This window comes from Perna viridis, chromosome 5 (genome assembly GCF_037379345.1).
Source record: "Perna viridis isolate PV_CMFRI_1.1 ecotype Kerala chromosome 5, ASM3737934v1, whole genome shotgun sequence".
In the NCBI taxonomy this organism is placed as follows: Eukaryota; Metazoa; Mollusca; class Bivalvia; order Mytilida; family Mytilidae; genus Perna; species Perna viridis.
Window position 1 is genome coordinate 41,605,296 of NC_142449.1, and position 22,106 is coordinate 41,627,401.

Sequence of the window (22,106 nt, forward strand, 5' to 3'; positions counted from 1 at the left end):
AGTGCTCCCCATTCTAATTTGCAGTGGTATATAGCCCATGATGATTGATTTTGGTTATGTCCTATGGCAGGTGTTTCACACATTTTTGGATGAGAACTTTTGATCAATTGAATACACTTTAAATTAGATTTTCAATGTGCTACCTCACAGAAGCAACAGCCCCTGATAGTAAATCCTGACTCACAAGTCAACAAATGTAGTCTCTCTGCCTCCCAAGGCAACAAGTCGTAACTCTTATCTCCTATATGCTGCATGCTTAGTGGAGAACCAACTTCAAACATACAATCTACCACAGCCAAGGCAAGCACAAAACCACTGCCACCAACACTTGTATAAAAAATAACCAATGAGATAGTGTATATTTTATTGACAGTTGTATATAGTAACAGAACAATCAGCCACAGATGTTTTACAAAGCAGACAGTACGATTACGCTTACTAAATGTCTTGTTACAAAATTATATATTATGCTTCATAACAGCTTCTCATTTCAGGCCAAGTTATTCAACTTCCTTATCAAAATGTAGTAAACTTTTAGTTTTCTCCATGCTAGTATTGTAACTTCAAGAGTTATTATGTGATTTATAATATTGTGATTTCTTACTTGACCAAAATATTCTAGACTAGATTTCAACTTTGTTAAGGTAAACAAATCCATAAATGCAAGTTTTAAGTGCCACAATTTCAAGATTTTCAGTTTTAAAACCCATTTGTATGTTGAACAACTTAGCCATGAAGAGACTTGAGAATAGATGACCGACCTATAGTATAAATATTACCCATTATTAAACAAGTATTAAGTATAATAGATATGATGAACTAAAATATCCCTATTCTATACACAATAATTGTATATAAACTCAATTTAGTACACGTTTTGATATAAACCATGATGAAAATACATCAACACTTAACTGAGGATATAAAAGACGTCATCTGTATCTTTGGTATGAATCAGTCAGTATAAAGACAAGACTGATTAAAACAGGTGAACTAATATCAGATAATATTGCTGTTAGTGTATTTTTATTTACTTTGAATTCGGAAACAGCAAGCAAAAGTAGTACAGGCATTAAGACCTATTTTAGGCCCCATATGAACAATTTTGATATACACTCAGATTTATAATTATTTTAGAGGCCTTTATCACCTATAGTTGTTAATACAGTGAAAAAATTCACAAACCTAAGATGGTCCTTCATTAAAAAAAAAGAAATAGGTTTATATCTTAATCCAAAATATAAAGCTTTTCATCAAGATGGAGAAACCATCACCACATCAAAAACATGTCTAAAACTAAAATACAATAATGAATAACAATCTAAATGCATACTTAAATCCCAGAAAAATCCAGAAATGACCAGAAATTTTTGCAGTTTTTAATCTAATTTCCCAGTAGTTTACAATCAAGGTACATTTGTTACTGGCCCACCACTAAACCCCTCCGTATTGGCAGGTAAGCTATGCTGTAAGAGGTTTTGGCATAAGACCTCATCTAAGGATTTGCAAACCCTCTTAAAATCCATTAAGAGATGACCTGGTACTATATAACTACTATAAGATTTCAAACTGTTTTAGTAAATATTTTTTCATGCAAAAACTTATGGTAAAACATGAATTCTACTTAAGAGTTTTTAACTATGAGTACATACATTTAACTTGGGACTAGAAGTGACATGAATCTGAACTAAATTAATTCCATTAGAGCACAATTTTATTTTATATCAAAAAATTAAAATACTAAGTTTGCCAAGTGACAATTCAGACATCAAGATCTAGAAAGATAAGCATGTACGGCATATATCAATCTTTTTTATTGAAAAAAAAATACTTGTCATTGGATGGCAAATATACAACTGGAGTGTATGGCACTTTGCAGGATATTTCAAAAGTTATGATGCCATAAATTTTAAATTTGTTGATCTAGGCCTTACACATCTACCATTTTATATAAAAAGGTAAAAACACTTTTTGAAAAGTACCTTTTTTCAGACAAACTTTGGCATGTTTTAAAAGGCTCCTATACTTTTAAAAAAAATTGAAATCAATTGAATTCAGTTAAAGTATTCATACCATACTTATGTAATATCAAAGGAAGATTTATCTACTGAAGTTAATTAGAATGTCAGATCTTATCAGAACAGACAGTCCCTAGCTACTAGATAGATATACCACATCTATTCCAGTCCCTAGATACTAGATAGATATACCACATCTATACCAGTCCCTAGCTACTAGATAGATAGATATACCACATCTATTCCAGTCCCTAGGTACTAGGTAGATATACCACATCTATTCTACAATATCAAATCACAAGTTTGAGCAATAAAGAAACAAATACCATATAAGTGTTGTTTTTTTTTCTTTACAGATTGAAAATATTGAGTTTTTATCTTAACAATGTGTGACTTTATTTCCATGTAATTTAATTTTTGCTATCTCAGAATATTTCATATATATGCAGAAGAAGAAATACTGATATGATTAGAATGTTCTTTTTTTTTTTTTTTTTTATATTTTCCTAACATCTACCACAAATAAAGCAAAGATTAAATCACTGCATCCTTCCCCCCCCAAAAAAAAACAACACTTACATGGTACCAATCAAGACAAGAAACTATTTTCTAACTTAAAAAAATGCATCCAACACTGATGGAACCACAACCAGTTGCAATCGTAAGCTATAAACTGTAAAAATAACAAAATCAAATTTAAGCTAACATACTAGCAACACGTTATTTCAACATTAAACATATCAAACAGAAAGGACTAAACATAGCAATCAAAACTAAATAACAGTTACAAAACAAAACAATATGACCATTTAACCAAATAAATACTATTTAACTTTACCCATAATTTCTCACAAGATATACTATAAATATTTCATGATTATGTTAAGCTAGGACTCATCAAAAACCTTTCGGCAGTGTGTGCATATGTTAATTGCTATATTATTAAAACTCTTGGATCCCATTTTTTCCAGCATTGATTAACCAAATCCATCACATACAACCGAAATTTGTGACACCCATGGTTAATAATATTGAATTGATAAATATATTCTTTTGTTTTCTTTTCATTAAGCAAAACATCTAGTTAATTCACTAGAATTTTTCATAAATTGTCATATAAAAATAAAATTTTGAATCAAAGAGCAGTAACTGATGATTTTTTTTATTGAAACATCTAGAAATTGTAACTATTGAGAAACATGGTATGCCAATGGTATGCAACTCAACATGAAATTCCTTAAATGCAAAATGTGTCAAAATTTAATATTTTACCAAAAATAAAATAAACAATTTTTCCCTAATTAAAAATACAGAAGACATTGTCAATAAGGAAAATAAGATCCACTTACAATATTTCAGGACACCTTGAACACATACTATGTACAGTTTTTTGTCCATTTTCATTTTTTTGCATTTAGCTGACAGTGCTGGCCAAAAAAGTAATTGATGATGAACAACAAATGCTGCCTTAAAGTAACAATCAGATTTATAGACCTATTGATGATTAACTCTCCAACACAATGATAATGAACTGATCCAAAGATTGGGTTCAAGGCTATCATTGGTCATTTTTCCAAATCAAAATTCCAAAAAGGAGGTTTGTACCCCCAGAATCCCCCTGGATCCACAACTAATCTCTCCCACACTATGATGATATAAACAGTGACAGATCAAGATAGGGGAATGCAGGAAAAAAAAGGGGTTAGATTCCAGGCTATTTTTTGCCAATATTCACCCCCCAAAAAATGCACTTAATAAACAAAACTTTCCAAACAGAAAAGTGAGAAGAGGGGGGTGGGAGGTGATCCAACCCTAGATCCACTACTGACCTCTGTAACACCATAATATACAGATAACTAAACCAATAAATGTTAGATACTTAACTTGATAAAGGACTATGTTTCATGAATAAGCAATTTTAATGACAGCAAGGTAAATTATAAAGTACCTATGCTACCATATTCTTTTGTATGTGTGTTTTTTTTTTTGTTACATATTTTATCATCTTTAAACTGGATGCCATCAGCATGGATGATGGACAGAAGTAAAGTCAGTGCACTTTAGACATAAGAAAAAAAGTATGGAAAATGTACTTAAATTAAGGCCACAAATAGCTAAGGTCGAATTCTGCACATTTTTTTAAACTATGCTTTGGAGATCAAAATATATAGTGAAATCAGTCCGACCCTTAATAAACAAACAATCCAGTCTAAACCAGACAAACCTTTGCATTCTGAACCAGTATATATCAATATTAAACAAAGACCTGTGGAAACCAATTGAGTCCTTCAATCCACAAGAATTCTAATTGAGACAGGTTTAACTGTATTCCTACATTAACCAATTCATCGAAGCCTGTCTAAATCAAACCCCTTTTGAACTGTAGAAATAGTTCTCTTAAGAAAGGTCTTATGTTTATCCAGGTTCAAAATACATTTAAACTTATATAAAGGGATTACAGAAAAGTGTCTGATTTAAGGAGGTAGACCTAGGGTAAGGGACATAACTCTTTCAAATCAATTGTATGTTTGCATAAACCATTTAACATGAATATCATTTAAGCATCTAAGTAACTTGGACTTATTTCATTCTATTTCAATTAAATGCTTGATAGGCTTTTGTAAAATTAATTACAATACAATAACTGATTTCAAGAGTTATTTCCCTTACCCTAGGTCTAACTCCTCAAGCAGATTTTCAGGGGTTCAGTTTATATAAGATTCACAGTATTTATGTACAATGATTTAAGGCTATATCAGCAGTGCTTAAACAAATAAAAAATACTGTGCAATAAAATGTTCATTAGGAAGCGCTGTAAACTGATTGATTTGACACATAAAATACCAGTGGCACTTATATCTTAAATGTATGTAAGGAATGCCAAAAAAAACCACATTAATTAGATAATTAATTTGATTCCTTGATTTTGATGGTAGGAATAGTCAAATTGCCCTGTCATAGCAGTGGATTTTATTTACAATGTAACCCACTGCCTGACTCTTACAGACACTGCCACTTGAAAGTCCAACAACTGAATAAAATGAAGAAGTGGAGAGAAAAAAAATTTGAACTTTCTTCCACAAAGACACCATTCTACTATAAAATCCCTTAATCTCTTGAATTTTTTGTTAATTACCACATAATTTGTGCTCAGACAGACAGACAGGTAACAGTGTGTCACAATAGATCCATCAGACCTAAGAAATATAAAACTTAAATAGAAACAGATATTGCATGATTCAAGAAACCAACTCTTATTTCTATTTAAATGAACAAGTTACAGAGCAAATTCAACTCTTTTTTTTATAAAAATGATAATGCAATGAAAAGAAAAGAATATTCAGTGTTATAATCATCAATATACAATATATAAAAATAGAACACTGTTAGAACACCTATGGCAACCATATTAAAAGATTTTGACACTTTTGTCTTAACATTTCTTTATGTTGGAGGAATCATAACAGTGGATGGAAAACAACAAAACAACACTTGTGTCAACCATGTTAAAAAGTAAAATATTTGACACATTTATTAAACTTGACAATAACAAAACCATATACACGCATTGTAAATAGACCTGAACTCATAGACATTTTTGCACTCTATAGAATACAAGTTTGTGGTGGCTAGTCTTCACAATTTACAATTAAACAAAAGGCTATATGAATATGTAATGATCAATTAATAGAATAAACATTTAACATTATACATTTCAGGTAGAACCAGCAACTACCTAGATATAGGTAGCTGTCTTTTAAACAAAGACCAATTTTTCTGTCTCCCAAATAATCCTATTCTTTTTCTATTATGACTTGTCGATGGTGGGTAAGAAAATTTCAACCACAGTAAAGTTAAGAGCAAAAACTTATAATATGGCCAAAGAAAATTTCAGAAAAGCATTAAACAGAAAGCAAGATAAAACAACATGAAATCAAACTTAACATTGACAATAAAAGGAACTTTGGTTTCCAAAGTAAACAACAGCCATTGTTGGGTTAAAGGTCAATAACAGATAACAAATAGGAACACCTGAGTAATACATCACATGATATAACTTGGAAAAAAATATATATTTAGGAACAAACAAATGAAAGCAGCGGAAAATGTCTTTGATTTCTGACAAATAAGAAATGTCTTTCATGACATACGAAACAAATTAAAATTTTTCTCAGTAACTTTTTTTTAATTTTTGTTATAATCATTAAGTACCATTCTGTGTAAGAATCAGGCAATGGGTGGCACATCATTTTCATCAATTTGGCCTTGTTTGCCTCAAATATATTCAATACATATATAAAACAACTGAAAAACTATTTAAATTTACCCTGAAGCATTGGTGATGTAGATATTTTTTGACTGCTTATATAACGAAAAAGTTCTGGAAAATTTTCACGCCATTTTTTTATAGTGCATTTCAACTAAATTTGAACTATCAATATCTAAAAAAGGCAAATTTTACAAACACTTTGATGGTTATTTCTGGAGGTTATAAGGTATAAATACTTGGTTAATGCAATAAAATCTCTGTGTTTTTTCCATCATGTGCCACATCTTGTACATATTTTGCATGATTCTTAGAGGGAGATGTACTTAAAATGTCCAGAATTGCATTACATATACATTTTTTTGTGAGGATTGATTGTACATTTTATTGTATTCTGGGTTTTATTTTTGTAAATATTTAACTATAAACAGTTAACATATAATATAATTTTCTCAACATCAACAATACTTATTTCTAACACTCAATTCCTTATACATATATAAATCTAATATTCAATTAACAGTTGTCAACAAGCTTTTGTGTACCACTAACAAAACACCAAGATATATACTATAAATAATTTTCCAACATACAAATATATACATAACATTTTTTCAGAGTTACACATCAAAATTATACATACATGTGAACCATAAATATAAAATATCATATATAAATTATAGAAAAATAAAATATACATCAAAAGCACTAAATTAAATATCCCCTAACCCTAAAAAATCACAACTATTACAAATGTACTGGTACATGGAATATAACAAAGCCTCTAGAGGACATATGCTTCTGATGGAATAATGAATCTACACTACAGCTTAGTGGATTAAACGTTTCAACTGTCCATGGTGGAAGTGAGCACTTTTTACTACATGTAATAACATGCCTAAATGAATCCAAAGGAGCAAGTTAAAATCCTTAACTCTCATCATACCTTGTAAAACTAGCATTCGTAGAAGCTAGTTTAAATACTGCAATAAAAAAAGGGACCCTATGTAAGACCATTGTTCATTTTGAAAATTAATGAGCCTATTTACACATTTAGAGAGTATGAATACCAGGCTTTTAACACAGATTAGTAAAAAAGTAAATATTCATATAGCAGTCTATGCCAATTATCTCCCTTTTAAAAAAAATGAAAAATGACATTTTGACAATTTTACACTGTTCAGAGAAGCACTGGTTATTTCATTATAACTGTACTAAAATACATTAAGGTAGTGTAGTAAGTGCATCCACCATGTTCCAGAGGAAATGAAAGAATCCACCTGAACTTCAGTGTAGCATGGCACAACTCACTTATGGTCACATGCATTCCTACTTCAATTGCATTAATAATTTCAAAGTATGTTTTGATAACATTGTATCTAATTAATTTGATCTTAAATCGGGCCCTTAAATCTTTCTTTTATCAAATGTCTGTCAACCACAAAATCTATCTTTTATTAACTAGATTTTTTAAATACCTGATTTTCATGTTTTCATTTTATCTTATGTCTTTAAGTCTCACAAAAACTCTTGAAAGTTCCTCCAAAGAAACTTTAATCATAACATACAGATTTTGACTTCTCAGTTACAGTCAAATCTGTCTTAAACACTATGATTAAAATATCCCCGTAAAGTGCATAACTTGGCTTTCCCTTAGGAAGATCACTTAAAACAGGTTTGACTAACCATTAAATAATTTCATTTCAGATCTTAGAAAGTTTTCATTTTTGACATTTCGTAAACTCCAATACTCATCAATCTAACTGGAAAATAAAAAAAGATTTGAAGAAAACCCTTATTTTGAAAAGTTGTATCAAATATAGCTTTGTTATTATGCTTAAAATATACATGAGCATTTTTTCGGCTTTCAAGACACATTTGCATCAACATGCATATGTAAAAAGCTGAGATTCAATAACCATGTTACAGTTAAACCTATTTCCCTCACCTTTATATACATGGTAATCAAAGCTACAGTGAAACCTGCCAAATTTGAATACATTGTATCAAACAGACCAGTTACAGCAAAAACAGCCATATCCAAATATTGAATAAACCTGAAATCAGCATAAAGCCCCTTGTAAACAAACTATCTGTCTAAAGTTAACAAATTCTGTTCAGACAGAGATTTCACTGTACTTTTAACTACATAAACATTACCTTAAAACAGACTTGTAATAAACAACAAATGAACACACCCTATAAAATTGATAGAAAAGATTATGGGCAACACCTTTCCAATAAATTTATTAAAAGTAACAAAAGGGTAAAAAATATTGCAGTAGACAGACAAGTAAAAATGAATTGAAACGGATTTCAAATGATCCTAATGTAGTGTCTTCTATTCCGAAAGACAATAGAAAATTATAAGTAGACTCTAACATTTCTTTTTTCACTTGGTAGACTCTTAAGAAGGTAGACCTAGGGTAAGGGACACAACACTTACAAATCATTGGAACATTTGTATTTAGCATTTTACTTCAGTCTGATGTAAGCATCACAGTAACTTGGATGGATTTCATTGTTTCAAATGAAAGCTTGATATGCTTTGGTGAAATTGAAAATGATACAAACATATCATGGATTTCAAGAGTTATGTCCCTTACCCTAAGTCTACCTCCATAATATCAGAATAGGCTCTCTTTCTACCTGTATACATATTAATGGTGGTAATCTTGACTTATTTAGACTTCAATAATTTTACAACTTATTTTTTGTTACACAAAAAACAAGACCATATGCACATATAGAACAATTGCAGCATTTCCTTTGGCAAAACTTGTGTAATATACTCAGCGTAAATAGTTCCTAAAAAGTCAGACCTAAATTTTACATTAAAAAAAATATTTGACCAATTAAATGTCCATATCTGTTCAAATTTTCCTCCAAAAACTGTAGTTTTTTTTAAATATGTTTTGACAGAAAAATAGAGAGACTACATAAATTTAGTTCGTAAGGACTAAATAGGATTAATCAATTATCGGTAATTAAAAATGCAATACCAATGCCCCATAAAAAAATAATTCATAATCCTTCCACAAACCACACTGAATTTATCTCTTCACTTTGTTCATTAAATGTAATTTTTCCTCAAAGACAGGTGTACTTTTTAATCAGGTATGTCCTCAATACAGAGGTAGTTGTTGTTGAATGGAATTTTTTATTTAATAATTTCCACTGCAGTCAGGTGCTTTACATAGTCACTATAGACAGATATTAAGCTGGAGGTGAAGAAGTACCACAAGATAATGCCTAGTTTTTTTTCCTTTAGCACAATGAAGTACTGTGTACTGTGACCAGTGTTGACAATTGACAGTGAGTGTTCCTAATAGACAGCTAATCCTATTGACTAAAGTGAAAGGCAAGCCATGCTATCCCTCTAGCAGTGTCTTGAAAGGGTAGTTCCACTGCTATCCCTCTAGCAGTGTCTTGAAAGGGTAGTTCCACTGCTATCCCTCTATCAGTGTCTTGAAAGGGTAGTCCCACAATTTGGAAGATATTCCAAAACCTACAGCAAAAAGCAAATAGATATGTAACTCATAATTCGGCTATAGTATGACTGGACCATTTTAAGTTTTTTATTCCACTAATCAGGTATTTTTCATGGAAACCAATGAGGGAGGGAAACATTTCTTTTTTACATCTCCTCTTCTCCTCCCAAAATGAGTAATGAAGGTACTTTAATCTTGCTCACAGCCAGAACAAAAAGATGAGGGAAGTACCATTCTGTGTAAGAATAAAGCAAAGAGTGGCACATCATTTTTCTCAGTTAGGTCTGCTTTGCCTCAAATACATTCAATACATCTAGAAAACAACTAAAAACAGTTTAAATTTATCCTGATGCATTTATGACATATATATTTTTTGACAGCTTATATAGGGAAAAATTGCTGTAAAATTTTGCCGCCATTTATCCACAGTCCATTTTAACTAAGTTTGACCTATCAATATCTTAAAAAGGCAAACTTTTGTTTGTTTCTGTAGGAAATGAGGTATAAATACTTTGATAATGCCATAAAATATCTCCATATTTTTCTTCATATACCACACCTTATACACATTTTGCCTGAAATCTTAAACAGAGAAGTACTTATTTCTATTTCACTGCTTTACCAAGTTTTTTCCCTTGCATGTACATACTTATTTCCATATTCATCATTGTAAAATGATGTGACTGCATTTTTTTCAGCCATTAAGGAAATATTGCATGCATCAAAGAATAGAATGATAGACATAATCTGCATGAATTCTGGTAGATCTACATGACCCACTGTTAAAACAGACCAGACTTCTATGAAAAAAACAATACATATAGTCGCATAATCAAATTGAAATCCTGAAATGCAAAAATAAGTATCCTGAGTGGGTTTACAGTACCATAAATTGGGAAATTTTTGATATATTTTCATTTTGGCATATTTGGTGCCTGTCTTAAAAGCATCAAAATGAAACATCTCATACACGGTGACTGTCAATAAAGTGTTTGGCAACCAGACCAAAATGAAACATCCTACTGTGTAGAAAACCAAAAAAATAAAAAATAAATAAAATAAAATAACACGATGCCAAAATATCCCAATTGACAGTAATTTGGTCTATCTAAATCCAAAATACCATCACAATGATTCAGTTCTTCATAGACCATACACCTACTTCTTTTGTCTTCTTTAATTTTCACACTGTTTAAAGTGTTAATGAGTCTATTTATAGAAAATGTTATTTCTAGCTTTGAACAATGAGAATTGTTCATGTAATTAATCTGGTATTTACTTTTTTTTCTGTTGACATTTCAAATGAATCATAATCTGCCAAGAAAAATTTTAACCTATCATCAATCAATTAATAATCTGCCATCTAAGAAATTCAGTCTGAACAAAATTGCTTGTGATATCAAAGACTTTTAACAACTTGAAGACAATATAAACCAGCTTATCATGCCTGACAATGATGGATGAATAGTTAAGGTAATTCCAAAGTACCATCCACTCGTTGAGTGGTGGTGGGGTGTATATTAAATCGCTAACGAAAATAAGTTGATTAATTATTTGTGTCAAATTTTCTTAAATAATGTACTTATGATAGCATATACTGCAAAAAAATGGCTAAATGTGTAGGAAAAAACAATCAACTTTTTCCATAATATAGATGCATATCTTTGATATGTGATTAAACACAGTGAAAAGCTTGAATTATACTGGTTAGATACTTTTTACGTTACAGATTATACAAAGTAGGTACCCTCTTAGCATGATGGACAGACAGACAGACAAAGTCAAGTGGCTTTCACCATCAATGATGCAGGCAAAACAAAAAACAAAAACAAAAAACAAGAGGCTCTAGAAAGCCTGAATCGTTCACTAGGTCAAAAACTATCTTTTTAGATTTCTAAAGCTGGACTTTTGACATTACTGTACTAATGTCAAAGAATCATTTAACAATAGAGAGCATCTTAGTTTCATACCATAAAAAATCTCTCATAGTCATGGGCAATAACTACAACATCGGTCAACATATTTTAATCCATGCAAGATTTTAACTAATCCCAACTGTTTTGAATTAAATCCATAATTCTACAATTTGACCCCTATTGTTTATTTTTAGTAATGACAGCCATGTTTTTTTACAAGATTGAAAATTGTGACATACAGATTGTTTAAGATGTTATAGAGAACATTCATGCTAAGTTTTATTTCAATCCATCCAGTAGTTGCAGTAGACAAGATTTTCAATGTTGAAAATGTAAAATTCTAGAAAAAACACATTTCAGGACCCATAACTTATTCATTCATTAACAGATCTTTCTGAAAATTTCTTCACAGGTCCATCCCATCATGCTGAACAATTGTACTCCCTGCCAGATTTTAGCTTAACCAAACTGTTTCTAAGATATTTGCAAAATTCAGCAATTTGACCCCTATGGCCTTTTTTTTAGTTATGGTGGCCATGTTTTTTGCCAGATCAAAAATCCCCACACACGCTACTGAACATTCATGCAAAATTTGGTTACTATTTTTCTAGTAGTATCAGAGGAAAAAATGTTTGAAAAAGTAAACAGCCATCAATGACAGAAATATAGCAATACAAATTTCTGGCAGTATCTCACATGGCTTTTCGTCTATGTGAAATAAAAAAGGGTCAAAGACAGAAATGGTGGGGTTGCCATCTAGGCAGAAAACAGGATGTAGAAGTGTGACAGACCTAAAATTACATCCAACAATATGGGACCCAATACTGAAGTTATGTACCAAATATCTAGTGGCTTTGATTAATAGTTGCTGAGGAAAATGTTATGAAAATATTCGCCCATCACACCTGCCGCCCTACCGACTATTCTATAAGCCAATTTGCACAAGTGCAATCTGGCCAAAAATGTAATTTATAGAACTGTATTCATACCTTTTTGCTGATTTTCAAAATGATGTCTAACATGATATCTCTTCAATGACCTAAAATAATCTGTTACTGGCACACCACCATGATGAAGATAATAGTGGATCATGTCGTAAAACAGATATCCGCAGATTGATCCGGAAAACACCATCAAGGCTGCTGCAGATGGAAGGAATAAACAATAAAGAGAGTAAACAACAACTCCTAGACATATGGCTGGTATTGGAGGGAAAACTAGTCTCTTTCTGTCCATAGGTGTCTACAACATAGAAAACATCTGCTAATAAATATCTTTCCATGTTACAATGTTTACTTAAGTACTAGAAGTATATTAATTACCGCATCGTGGATGACTTCCGCAGAAGCCAATTTTCAAGATTTGCTCTTTAAAAAGGGATATTAAACTTTTGCAATCTTTATTTTCAGTGTCTTCTGATTCCATAAAATTAAAATTCTATGTAAATATCTGAACTTAAATTTGGCAAGCTTTTATTTTGGCTATTCCCCAAAACCTAGTGAATATAGCAAAAATTTCCAGTATTGTAGGTCTTTATTTTAATGTTCTATTTTTTGTTCTTTTTTTGAGGGGTATCAACAATCATCTTTTTTTTCTAACAATAAAACTCACAAAATGCAAATTTCAATTATCTTAATTATAACACCATCCCACATGCACCAAACCCAAATGTAAGGCATCTTAAAGATTCTGGCAAACCAGTTATTAAAGGCAAAATCAGCAGGTTTGATTCTGAGCAAGGACTTACTTAAAATAAATCACTTAACACTTGTGTGTACTTTGCACTTTTTACAGTCAAGCCTTGCTTTAATGTTCTTATGTTAATATTGTATTAAAATTACGAAAACTAAATATCTTGTACAAAATCTAATTTCTACCTCCCCGTGGTGAGTAGGAGGGCAGTCTATGTCTGATTTCTACCTCCCCATAGTGAGTAGGAGGGCAGACTATATCTGATTTCTACCTCTCCGTGGTGAGTAGGAGGGCAGACTATGTCTGATTTCTACCTCCCCAGGGTGAGTAGGAGGGCAGACTATGTCTGATTTCTACCTCCCCATAGTGAGTAGGAGGGCAGACTATGTCTGGCAAACATAACTAGTCTTATAAACTATCATAGCAATATTGAATTAATTTCTGTCCAAATGAATGATTTATTTTTAGCCTAAACATCTTTTTTTTTCATGGCCAAAATGTACAACATCTTATCTACTATAATTATAGGTAATCTAATTCATAGTCTGTAATGAAACATTGTCATTTTATTTTCTGAAATAGGTCTCATCTGACAGCAAAGGTAGCCTGCAAGTCAAGTCTGATATTTCAAACTTATATCATATTAATAAATTAGTGCATCCACAATATCTAAAATCACATTTAACTATTACACCTTCAAGAGGGAATTGAAATAGATTTTTATTTCATTCAATGGAACTGGAACGTCATATCTAAAGGCGATATAAATCATATTACAGCAGCTAATATTTGTACATATGGTTTTCATCTGCATGATTTTATTTCTGATATTGGACCACTACAATTGTTCCCAGTTTTTGCCTTGACATTGCAACTTCCTTTTTCACTATTTATTTTGACTATTGCCTGGAGTTTATGCCTATCAGTGAGGTTATTAAGTTATTACTGGGAAAGTACTTTAGGAAACAGATTTATATAAGCTTTGAGCTTGTTTCTGAATCCTAATTGTTAATTTATGTAAATTAATAGTATATTTTGTATGTTTTCAAGAATAAATATTGTTTACACTAAGTACTTTAATTTATGGATACCAATTTTTGTGGACTAGGGAAAAAACACAAGTTCTTGGATTCATAATTTCGTGATTTGAGGTTTTCAGTATACACATCAATGAAAATCTCCTTTCGTTTGGAACCAAATTTGGAAGTTAGGCCTACCCACGAAAACCTTGAAAGTAGATACCCAACGAACAATCGCATTGGAACTTTTACAGTACCCTATATTTCCTACTGCCAATTTACTAATTAATGGTGTCAATTCTATAAAGCAGAGTTCAGAACATGTAATTTCAATAAAATTAAAATTGTACAGGAAGTTGATATCAGCAACATAAACTGCTTACAATGTATGCCCTGTATATATGAAGACAAAAACCAAATTTGAAGTCAATTAATCCACTGAAAGTTGATATAAAAATGCAACAAAATTTGGACAGATGTCAAAAATGACAATTATACAGACAAGATGACCCCAATATACCATCTATTCATCGAGAAGGGAAAAGAAATAATGAATCTGTTTTAACCAAAAAAAACAAAAAAAAAATTGAATATTTTGATAGATTTTCATCAGCAAGATTCATTACAAAAGTTGAAAAATTTTCAAAATATGGCCACATATTCTCTCTTATTAGCAAACTGCATTTTCACAAAAGTTCAATAATCATGAAATTGTTTTATTTAATTGTCAATATGAAGGGATGACAGATATTAAATCAATTGACTAACAAATCTGTTCATATTACGAAACTTAGGAGTGAACAAAGTCTAAATACAGCTTATTAAATAAAACAACAAACTGCGACATGAAGGGTGTTTATACAATTCACAGTTACGTATCTAATAGTAGTCTTTCGTAGTTTGTTGTTTATGTGTAAGTTTTTGTAAGAATGAGGTAAAATGGGAAAAATCAGAAACATGCATGTCAAAACCCCACCAATCTGACAATATAATTTTACTAAAGGGATGATCTTTTTATTTGAAAAGACCACTATTTAATTTCTACATCACTGGATATACTCAGAAATTTTTCAATAGAAATTCAGAAAAAATAGGTTTTTGACAGAGTTATTTTCTCTTGAAATGTTTATTTTAATGTATTTCAATGATATTATAACTTAATTAACCATAGTGATATGGAAATTTTGGATTTTTTTTCTTGATTCTGACAGTGCACATAGTCAAATTAAACTTTCAAAATGGTGGAATTTTTCATTCCATGTTTCACCCAATACCTGATTCTTCAGGGACTGATGCTTATTTACAAACTCCCTTGATTTATTTTACTTTGATATTTATATAATAGGTGCTTCTGGAATTACAAGACTCCTCTCAATGCCATGATTTAGCTATTCAACTTAATACAAATATTTTCAATATCGGCAATAGTAGATTCATTTATTTTGCTCAATTCAACACATCTGTAGAGAAAGGTTAATCAAAACATTTTGAAAATTTAGTAACAGAATACAAATTAGTCTTACATTTTAACATTCCATCAGAATGTATATATATACATTTATAATTTACATTAAGTATGTTTGATGTCATGTTCTTGAGGTGGGAAAAATATCAGTGAATCCCAATATTGATTGCAGATTAATTACAGTATATTTTACCCTGTCTATCATACCATACCTTATGGTGCTGTCCATGGAGCAGAAAATGAACCCAAATGAGAGATGGAAAGTTAGCTGGAGGCTTCATGTGGAATAACCAGCGATGAATAACATACTCTTCAAAAGTCCAAAGTAACACACCAAATAAAAATAAAAATGGTGCCATACTTCCATCTAGGGTTAAACCTGGCAAAGAAAGGAAAACATACTTAGTGAAAATAAAACTCAACCAATAGTAACATACATAAGCAAGCTCACAGAAGCCCAACATTAACTCTGAATGTAGATAATATTACAGTTGAATTATCTGCATTAGCAATATACCTATTCATGTTACTTGACGACAGTCCATATTTTGGCTGTATTTGACTAAAATGATCAACAAAATCCTGAACTTTGCATGATTTTAACATTAGCACAAGAAGATATTTACAATCCAAAAAGTGTAATTTGCTGGGATTGTAATCAAGGGATCCAAGATTCTAGTGGAAATCAAAGGAATGTAATCCAGGGACAAAGACCAGACACTGAAAACAGGCAATCACAACAAAGGACATAAAGTAACTGAAATAACACATACAAAATAATGAAAGTAAATGAGCAACTCAGACTCTACTAAAAACTGGGAGCATGTACCAGGTGCACTGGTAGGGTAAGCATCCTTGGAAGAAACTACACTGATTCTGTATAACTAAGTGCCTCTTCTAATTTTTTATAGACCTATGGACAAAAGGATGTACAGACGGACAGACAGAATAACAGAAAGCACAATGATTAAACCTTGTCCTTAATTACTTATTAGGTTATCATAGATTCATTGGTGGGAGTCAATGATTTTGATGCAGGCATCACTCATTTCCATAACATGCCTTTGAGGACACACTTCAGGGGCTCAAATTTACTTTCAAGAGTAAAACGTCCTGAACTTCTTTTGCATCCTGAATGAAAGGTCCACCAGAATAAAGTGATAGTCCCTAACTTAGAGTAAATGTCAAGTCTGGTAGGTCCAGGACCAAGGTAAATGAAGTTTCAATAGTCCTGCATCAGAAACTGAGGTTCTGGACCTCAGTCCTGTCTAAATTTGAACCCCTGCACTTTTTGGAACTGTACAAAGGAAACTATGGTCACACAGATGTTTGCTTTATCATTCACAATAGAATATATAAGAATATATCTGTGTACATTTCAATGATGTCTTAAAAGTAATGTAATCATAATAACAGCTACACTACCATAAAACCACAATTATAATTTCTCCACATTCCACAGTAGAGTCACTTACTTCATCATGTCTTAACCAACAGAAAAAACTCAGATGAAATTGTTTCTTTTCAAAACATCTTAATTGTTTTTTTTTCTGTACACTACTGAAATGTTATTAAATTCTAATAATCATTTTTATATTCTGGTATGAAAGCAGAAGAAGTAAATCATAGACATATTTTGATAATGTGATTTTACTGTGTTGGTTGGAGACACTGCAACTCCACTCATATCATCTCAACTGGGAAGAGTGGAGAAATTAAAATAAGTGATAACAGTGGTGTATATCCCATCTCCCTTGACAAAAGCATCTGCGAAATGCTACAATATCCCTTTGTCCACAATTAAAAAAAAAAAGAAATACTGTTAATTCTGCAATTTACATGCATAAATTAATTCAATTATATCATTTTCGTTATTTTAAGAAAAATCATGCATTATTGATGTAATTCCATAGTGCAAGTTTTTACTGGGATTTAAATCTGTCACATAAACATAATATAAACAGAAATATAAACGTATTCATTCTATTGATTTAACCATAAAGATGCTTTTACAGATAGAAATGAACTAAAATATAAACAGACAACAATATTTCATGCAAAAAACTTTATTCGGTGGTAAAATAAACAAGTGCTACCAAAACATCTGTTATTTAAATGCATAACTACTTGTATATGCACTTACTATATTTGGAATTTTGAGGCCAAGCAACTGGTTCCGCTGACAAAGAAACAAAGGCCATATACATAAGACCAAACATAACGGGGATCCAGAAGATGGGTATGATGTACCATGAACACTGAGAAAAGTACTCAACAAAGTCAGACTGGAATAACCGCATGTGGGTGTCAACAGGAACATGGACCCAGTCAAAGTATTTATCACCGAGACTTGGAACCTGCCAGATGATAGGTTTGGACCAATCCACAAGACCATCCTGCAAAAAAAAGATTATAAATAAATATTAAGTTTTGAAAGACAAATACCATGTGTAAACATAAACAACACCTCAGTACACACATATCTTCTTTTGAATCATACTTCCCTCAAAAAAAAAAAAAAAACCTCAGGACACAAATTGTTATCTATTGGAAATATGTGTTTCTTTTACTGACCCATTTTTTACTTATAAAAAACCTCAGGACCCAAACAATTGATATTTATTGACGATGCATGTATCTTCTATTGAATCATACCACCCTCAGTTTACACTTCAGGACAAGAACTGTTATTTGTAGAGGATACATATATCTACTACTAAACTATATTTCCCTCAGATAACACCTCAGTTCACACAAATTGCTATTTGCAGAAAGTCCCTCTACTTGAGCAGAACATAATTCTTTTACTTGATGCCTCAGGACAGATACTGCCACTTTCAATAGACACATGGACAGATATTGACATTTTCAATTAGGTACATGCATCTTCAAATGAACCATTTTTCCCTAAACTATTGCCTCAGGATCCAAGAGATTCATGTATCTTCTACTGGACCATATTTCCCTGAGTTATTGCCTCAAGAAAAATATTGGCAATTTCAAAATATACATGTATCTTCAACTGACTCCTCAGGACAGATGCAACATATTTGCATTTGAAAGATCACATATAAAAAGTACAACCGCTAGATATGAAAAATCCATTTATAAAGCAGCATCAAATAAAATTTGTTAAAATTCAGTCTTTTTGTTAATAAATGGCTTATACAACAGTGTAAACTAAATAAGATTAGCAGAAAAATCAAGAAAATTTGTTTGTTCACAAATCCGTATTAGCACAAAAAGGTAACTACATAAATATTCAAGTTATACAAAGAAATTTTTCGATCAACTATTTTGTTTGCTATCAACACTGGATATTAAATTTTAAGTACACTTACTAAAGTAATTTTAAAGGGTAATCTATTAAATGGTTAAATGATAAGTTTGGAAAAGATCTACAACTACCATAAAATAATACATAAACAAATAACCAACTTCGAATTTGTATACCACATTTGGTCTCAATGAATGACTCCTTACTTAGTTTATTTACCAAACCATACTGTTAAAAATCAACAGAAAAGATAACAACTATGCTCTATAAAATCACCTACTTTTTATTTATATTAGACAGCATAAGAATTAACCATATATTAACACTGAAGGTACACACATCCATAGATACATAGGATAAATAATTTCATATGATTTTCACCAGAATCAAGAAAATTAATTGAAACAGTTCATGTGATATTCATGAAAATTTGTTCTTCCTTAAAATTTCACTTAATTTCCACAAGAACCAAAATATATAAATTTTATGGCAAGAGTTCTTATGAAATTAAAGTGAAAATATAACCTTTGTATGAATTTCATATGATTTACAGGGATTTGTTAATACGAAGTGAGTACAAAATAAAACTATAGTAAAATTTTTAAAAAAATAAATAAATGAAAAAAAAAATATCAGTGTTTTACACAGAAGCTGATGTGAAATGCTATCTGCCTAAATTGTAACAGAAAATGAGGTAATATTTTGGGGAGGCACTGATGCCTTTGTGCAGCACTTACTTACCAAATATGAATGCATGTCCTTTGCTTTGAATACATATATGCCAAGTTTGGGTACATATTTACATTATGATGCGACCAGCATTTCACATTTAGTCTAATAAAAAATCTAATGCCGAAGTTAACCTCAAAAAGAGGTGGGTTGGACAAAATGTTCACATAAACTGAAAAATGTATCAAATTTTATCATGAAGTTTAACGTGAGCTAGGTATTCCTGCACACTTACTGAAAGTTGATATTATGGTTTACAACATGTGTCTCATTTATACAAAGCCACATACCAAATTTGAAATAAATCCATCCATTGATAATTGGGATTAATTTCGTATGGACAGAATGACAGACAGACAGCATGGTAGGTGGACAAGGTGATTCTAATATACCAACCATTCGTTGAGTGGGATTAAGCAAAAAATGTCAGTGTCGATGCTCCTTTACATCCCAGATTGAAGTGTTTTTTTTTTTTTCATTTAAAATGAATGTGAATTAACATATTTGATACTTGATTCCTTAAAATATAATTATTTCTTCAGTTTAGCAGTTTTTATGACATGTACCTGTCGTAACAAATGCATACTCTACCTTATTAACAACTTCAGCAAAGTTAAGCGATATTTGTTTTCAGTTTGTTTATGCTTAAAAAAACTGAAAGCCATCCAGTTATTGCAAGATCAATGAAAAATATAAGTACAGTGCAAATCTGAATGATATAGGATAAACTATGACAGGGACTTGTGTAGGACTTAAGTATCAGTCTCTGTAAGAATCAGACAGTGGATGAAACATGGTACTTTAAAAAACCCATCATTTTGAAAGTGTAATTTATCTAATTGCACCATCAGGAAAACAGACAAGATTTTCCATATCATTTTGGTCCATTGAATTATAATTTCATTGAAATGCACTAAAAATAAACATTTCGTGGGCAGAAAACTCTATCAAAAACCTTATTTTTCTAGCATTCTATTGAAAAATTTCTGAACAACACCAGTGATGCAGATATCAAAGTATAGTCTTATCAAATAGATAAAAGTATCCTTGAGTGATATTACATTGTCAGATCCATGGGTTGACATGCATGATTCTGATTTTTCCCATTTTGCCTGATTCTTACTAACACTTACACTTAAACTTTTAATATTTTATTTATTGCATGTTTTATTAAAGTGAAGGTAGAATGAGTGCAAGTGTACCCTGTTCCTTAAAAAATAATCTTAAAATAAAGAACAGCCCTGAAGTGGGAACAAGTTGTACATTTTACCATTCTTAGCATCCCATGTCCTTCTTGTGCTCCATAACTACAACATTTTACTCCCCAACTGAAAGACAACTACTTCACACAGCACAATGTATCAATGTAACTTTTCATTGAGATACGGAAGAGTTAAACTTACAATCTCACAAGGAAAGACACAAGTATTTGATGATATGGGGATTCTTACAATACTATTATTATCATTATTTCATTATTCATAGGAATACATTTTTTTTCTTGATTTCAGAAGTTTTGAAATAATATATGCATGAATTGCTACAGAAAATGGACAGAGAAAGATAAAACCACAAAAACTAATGATATGAATAAAAGAAGTGCCCTTCCATTAAAAGAAACAATGTTATTATCTTCTGTGAAAGTACTTTAATTTGTGGATACCAATTTTCGTTAATTAGAGGAGATACACAAGATCGTGGATTCTTGAATTTGTGGTTCTGATGTCTTCAGTACACATATCAATGGGAATCTCTTTTTCATTGAGAATCAAATTTTATGGTCTGGCTCAACTACAGAAACCACGAATATTGGTACCCCACAAACAATAGTACTTTCGCAGTATTTCAAATCATAAATGCATCCTTTCTCAAAATTGAATGTTGATTTTCATTTAACTGCATCAATTAAAGACAAATAAATTACCTAGAAAGCATTGAAATTCAATGAAGAAAGGGTGATAATTCATTATTTTGTGCAAAATTTTGTTGCTTTGTTGAGGAACTTTACATCATTTTCTGAGCCATCCATACTAGTTGATTTTTTTTTTTTTTGACAAACCTACCTTTTGTGTGATATAAACATTACATTGGAACAAAATATTCAGTGGTAAAAAGATATGGTTTGACATCCATGTCATAGAATTTGCCTGCTTTTACATGAATAGCCTCTTAAGAACTTTCCACTCTTTTTTTTTTAAAGATTCTATAACAAAATAAAATTTATTCAAAATT

The 22,106-nt window shown here is 31.1% G+C and overlaps 1 protein-coding gene across 2 annotated transcripts in view; it reads right to left on the bottom strand.

Moving 5' to 3' along the window:
* Positions 1-347: 347 nt before the first annotated feature.
* Positions 348-22,106, bottom strand: part of LOC148617756 (fatty acid 2-hydroxylase-like) — a 46,622-nt gene continuing 24,863 nt past the window's right edge. Inside the window, exons 3-7 of one of the 2 annotated variants that reach the window (XM_088585302.1) lie at positions 18,012-18,264; positions 16,081-16,247; positions 12,682-12,934; positions 9,694-9,793; positions 348-9,654 (exon numbers count right to left, since the gene is read on the bottom strand). In XM_088585302.1, the coding sequence (XP_088441428.1) occupies positions 9,735-9,793; positions 12,682-12,934; positions 16,081-16,247; positions 18,012-18,264 (732 nt within the window). In that variant the 3' untranslated portion in view covers positions 348-9,654; positions 9,694-9,734. Of the gene's footprint in view, positions 9,794-12,681; positions 12,935-16,080; positions 16,248-18,011; positions 18,265-22,106 lie in introns of both variants that reach the window. The other variant, XM_088585301.1, reaches the window with a different exon arrangement.